The sequence below is a fragment of the Merops nubicus genome, unplaced genomic scaffold, assembly GCF_000691845.1.
Source record: "Merops nubicus isolate BGI_N331 unplaced genomic scaffold, ASM69184v1 scaffold11766, whole genome shotgun sequence".
Classification (NCBI taxonomy): Eukaryota; Metazoa; Chordata; class Aves; order Coraciiformes; family Meropidae; genus Merops; species Merops nubicus.
Genome location: NW_008614370.1, coordinates 1 through 3,773, shown reverse-complemented (window position 1 = coordinate 3,773; position 3,773 = coordinate 1). Strand labels below are relative to the sequence as shown.

The 3,773-nt window shown below is 50.2% G+C and overlaps 1 protein-coding gene across 1 annotated transcript; it reads right to left on the bottom strand.

Annotated features, from left to right (window-relative positions):
- Positions 1–1,743: 1,743 nt before the first annotated feature.
- LOC103774781 (acidic mammalian chitinase-like) lies at positions 1,744–3,604 on the bottom strand. Its single transcript, XM_008942205.1, has 7 exons — positions 3,552–3,604; positions 3,285–3,450; positions 3,063–3,187; positions 2,525–2,633; positions 2,245–2,430; positions 1,979–2,098; positions 1,744–1,878 (listed from the first exon to the last, which is right to left on the bottom strand). Exons 2-7 carry the CDS (start codon positions 3,438–3,440, stop codon positions 1,744–1,746), a joined length of 831 nt encoding a protein of 276 aa, XP_008940453.1. The 5' UTR covers positions 3,441–3,450; positions 3,552–3,604.
- Positions 3,605–3,773: the final 169 nt, after the last annotated feature.

The following is a 3,773-nucleotide window of genomic DNA, read 5'->3' as shown; positions in this document are numbered from 1 at the left end:
CCTATGGTGCTTCCCCCCCAGGCGTGTGAAGTATGTGTCTATGTAGAGCCTGTGTTGGGAGAGCTTGTGTGGTGAGGCCCCTGTCTTAGCACAAGGCTTTACCTGATGCCAGGCTCTGTATGGAGCTCCACGAGTACCCTCTACTTGAGACTTGGTGGGTTTCCAGCTCTCTTGGTGGGCTTTCCAGCCTCCAGCTTTTCCAGCTTTCTCTGCTTCTCAAGTAGAGGCTGTTTCTGAAAAAACGTTTCATGATCAATGATGATGAGGACAAAAAGCTGGAGCAGCTGGTGTTTGCAGGTGAAGAAGGACTCTCAAGTGACTTTCTGCCCTTCTGCATGTTGGCAGGGCCTCTGCTGGAAGCCAAGCGTGCAGGAGTGCAGCAGAGGCTGACGTTCACCCTTGCAGATGTCCCAGCAGGGCTGTGGCATCATTTCAGTTCTGCTTCTCACTTGGTGCTGAAGTGATCTGTGGAGCTGGAGTGCTCTACACGAGTGACCTGCGTGCCAAGAAGGTGTGACTGAAACTGAGAGTCTGTGGGGGGAGCAGCCTACACATTCTGGCTCAGCAGTGGCTCTGCTGCTTTGAAACTTGCTTGTCTTGTCTGTGGCTCTGGTATGAAACCCTGGGCTGCTGTTGCTGCTCTCACAAAGCCTTTCTGGCCCACTGGTTTCTTATCCAGGGGGTATCTGAGGCTGAGCCCCTGTCTTTTAAAAGCAGAAGGCCCTTGCTGCTATTTGAAAGGCAGCATTTGCATCAGGGGAAGGGCAGAGGTGCCTGAGCAGCAGAAGAGATCACTCCCCCTCATTCCTCTTCTCTCAGCAGCTGCTTTCCATGTGGGTGTTTGCTGGGAGGGGAGGAAGAGGAGTTTTGTGATTCCTCCCTTAGGCTGCTGCAATGGGGCATGAGGGTCTGTGGCTGCTCAGGCCATGGAGAGGACTTTGTGGGCTCAAGGACTCATTGAGAACCTGCTTGTGAATAGGGATGTGCTCATCTGAGCCATTCCTGCAGCATGGAGGACTTGGGGGTTGGACTAGATGATCTTTCGAGGTCCCTTCCAACCCCTGACATTCTGTGATGCCTCATGGGCAGAGCAGCAGGGCTGTGGGCAAAGCAAGAAAGCCCTGGGAAATACCAGGTTATGACTCTTGAAAATGCAACTTGTGGATTCAGGCCCTTCCATGAGCACAAGTGTGACTGTCATGAGAGAACCAGGGAGCATCAAATTATTAACAACAAAATGAGCTGAAACAGTGAGGATTGATGCTTTTGCAGATCACTTTATTTAATCATTCTTATTCCATGCAATTAGATCAGAGGGGTTTGTTTGCTGGAATAGGATTGGGATCTTCATGGCCAGTTGTAGCAGGAGGAGCTGGTATTATTAACAAGATTGTCATGGTAATTCTGAAACAAGATTTGATGTTCAAACATTGTGAGAAGCTGATCTTGCTGGTTGAATCTCGATGACTTTGCCAGCACAGAAACCACTTCCACTGCTGTCACTTGAGATGTCTCTCCAGCTTCCATGTTTAGTGGCCATAGGGACTTGGGGATGGGACTCTAAATAGGTCTTGCAGCCTGAAATGAAAGGAGGAAGGAGCTTTGTTTTGGGCAGGGATTATATTTATACTGGTGTCTCTTCCCGACCCTCCTTCCATGGTCCCATGGCATTACCAACCCACCAGCTTTGTACATTGATGTAAGAACACCAACCCTGTATTGCTCAAGCTGCTCACCAGTGTTTTACAGGCCAAGACCTTTCTTCAGAGTGGAGATCAGGGGATATTTGCCTTGCTTGCAGAAAGTGCCAGTGAAGTCATCCAGATCAATGGTCCAAACCATAGCACCTCCAAAGTTGTTCTTCTTCAGCCAGTCAACCTGTTACAGAGCCAAGGAAGAAATCCTAATTAGTCCTGGGACCTGCTACTGCAGAAGACCTTCTGCCTGGTTATCAGCACAGGCACACATCCCACTTTACCTTGATGCTGAAGCTCTTGGTGTTGTCATAGCCAACCCATTCGCTGCCCTTGTAGGCATAAGGCACGTCCTCAGGACCATCCCAAGCCTCAGTGGCTCCAGAGGCCAGGAATGAGCAGATCTAGGGAAGACAGAAAGAGAGAAGTTAGCAAGTGTCCTACAAAAGAGGGCAGTTGAAATATTATGTGGGTTAAAAAACCCTTGCAGAGATGTTTGAGGAGTCTTTGTGTTGCTCTTGGAGATGTAGGTGTGTAGGAGCACACATACCTCATAGTAAGCCAAAAGCCCAGCTTCCTGAGTGTAAGTTCCAGCTGGCCCAGGTCCTGATGTGGGTGCCCCAACAGCAGTGTTAGATGGGTTTTGGAGGTTGAAGGTACGTCCATAGGTTGGGAATCCAACAAGGAGCTTCTGAGCTGGGGCACCGTTGTTCTTCCAATAGTTCATAGCATATTCCTGCCAAAAGAAAACCCACCAGAACTCAAGTCTGTGCCAGGATCTATAGGCAGGCAGATGACTTCTGTGGCAGAGGATCCCAAAATTTACTTACAACACTGAAGGCACTGTTAGCAGTATTGTGCAGGGGGCTGTTCTCCCCAGTGCGACCGTCTGAGGAGCTGTAGAAGTCGTAAGTCATCACGTGGATGTAGTCCAGGTACCTGTGGAGAACATTGCCTGAGTCTATCTCCTAGACTGCTCAGTCATCCAGACCTGGTTGTTCCTTCTGTGCTGGCCATTAACTCCACCAGATCCCTGACCATGTCCTCAGTATTCTGCAAATCTGGCTTCTTCAAGGTCTTTTCTGAGCTGGCCTCCAGACAAGGGAGGCAGAAGTGAAGGCAGAGTGGGAAGAGTGCTGGTATTCTGGGAACCAAGAGATGTTCCCCCCTGACTTTGAGCAGCCTTTTGTCACCCTTTGCTTTCTGAGGTGTCCCCATCCCCACCAAACAAGCACCACTCTCAACGTTCTTGCCTTACACAGAAGAGCAGAGACCCTAAATGCTGTGAGGTTGGTTTCTGCAGATAAGGGCAGAGTTTCCCTTGAGACCACGAGTCACAGAGATGACCCCTGAGTGCTTGCTACTCACTTTCCAAGCTCAGCAATCTCGTAGCCAGCCTGAATGGTGGAAAGTCCTGCAGCAACAGCAGCAGTGACCATGAGACGGGGCTTGTTGACCTGTCTGGCTTCCTGCTCAAAAGCTGCCACCATTTCCTGAGGGATGACAAGGAACAGGTCTTACTGTGGACTCTTATTTGAGGCTTTGCATCTCCCCAGGGCTCTGGCTGCAAAACCTCTTATTTCACCCTACCTTAACGAGGACAGTGAAGAGACCCTTGTCCTGGGCTGGGCTGCCCCTGGACCCAGGGTATTCCCAGTCAAAGTCGAGCCCATCAAACTGATACTGGCGCAGGAACTTGATGACAGACTTGATGAAGGTCTGGCGGTTCTGGGGAGTGGAAACCATAGTGGAGAACCTAGGGAAGCAGAGCAGGACAGAGTTTGGTTTGGTTGGTCCCTTTCTCCTCTCCTCTCCTCTCTCCCAACCTTTTCAGGGAAGGAGATGGTTTGAACTTACTTGGCTGTCCCGAAGTTCCATCCTCCAATTGCCAGAAGGGTCTTCAGATTTCTGTTCCTGAAAAGAGAGAGATAGGAGCATGTTATACAACAAGTAAGTGTCTGGTGGAGCTGCCTTTGTAGGCAGTGATTCTTTGGTGAGAAAGCTTAAGATCAAGTCCAGAGCTCAGTGAGTGTCACCATAGTCAAAGGACCAGTGCTGGCAGCCTGCCCTGCCCTGCCC

What these genes read in the sequence shown, in the direction of transcription:
- LOC103774781 (XM_008942205.1), bottom strand. Translation starts at nt 3,440, where the DNA reads ATGGTTTCCACTCCCCAGAACCGCCAGACCTTCATCAAGTCTGTCATC. An exon ending in GGCTTTTGGCTTACTATGAG is followed by an intron (nt 2,099 to 2,244) that starts GTATGTGTGCTC and finishes TGTCTTCCCTAG; the next exon opens with ATCTGCTCATTCCTGGCCTC. An exon ending in CCAAGAGCTTCAGCATCAAG is followed by an intron (nt 1,879 to 1,978) that starts GTAAAGTGGGAT and finishes GCTCTGTAACAG; the next exon opens with GTTGACTGGCTGAAGAAGAA.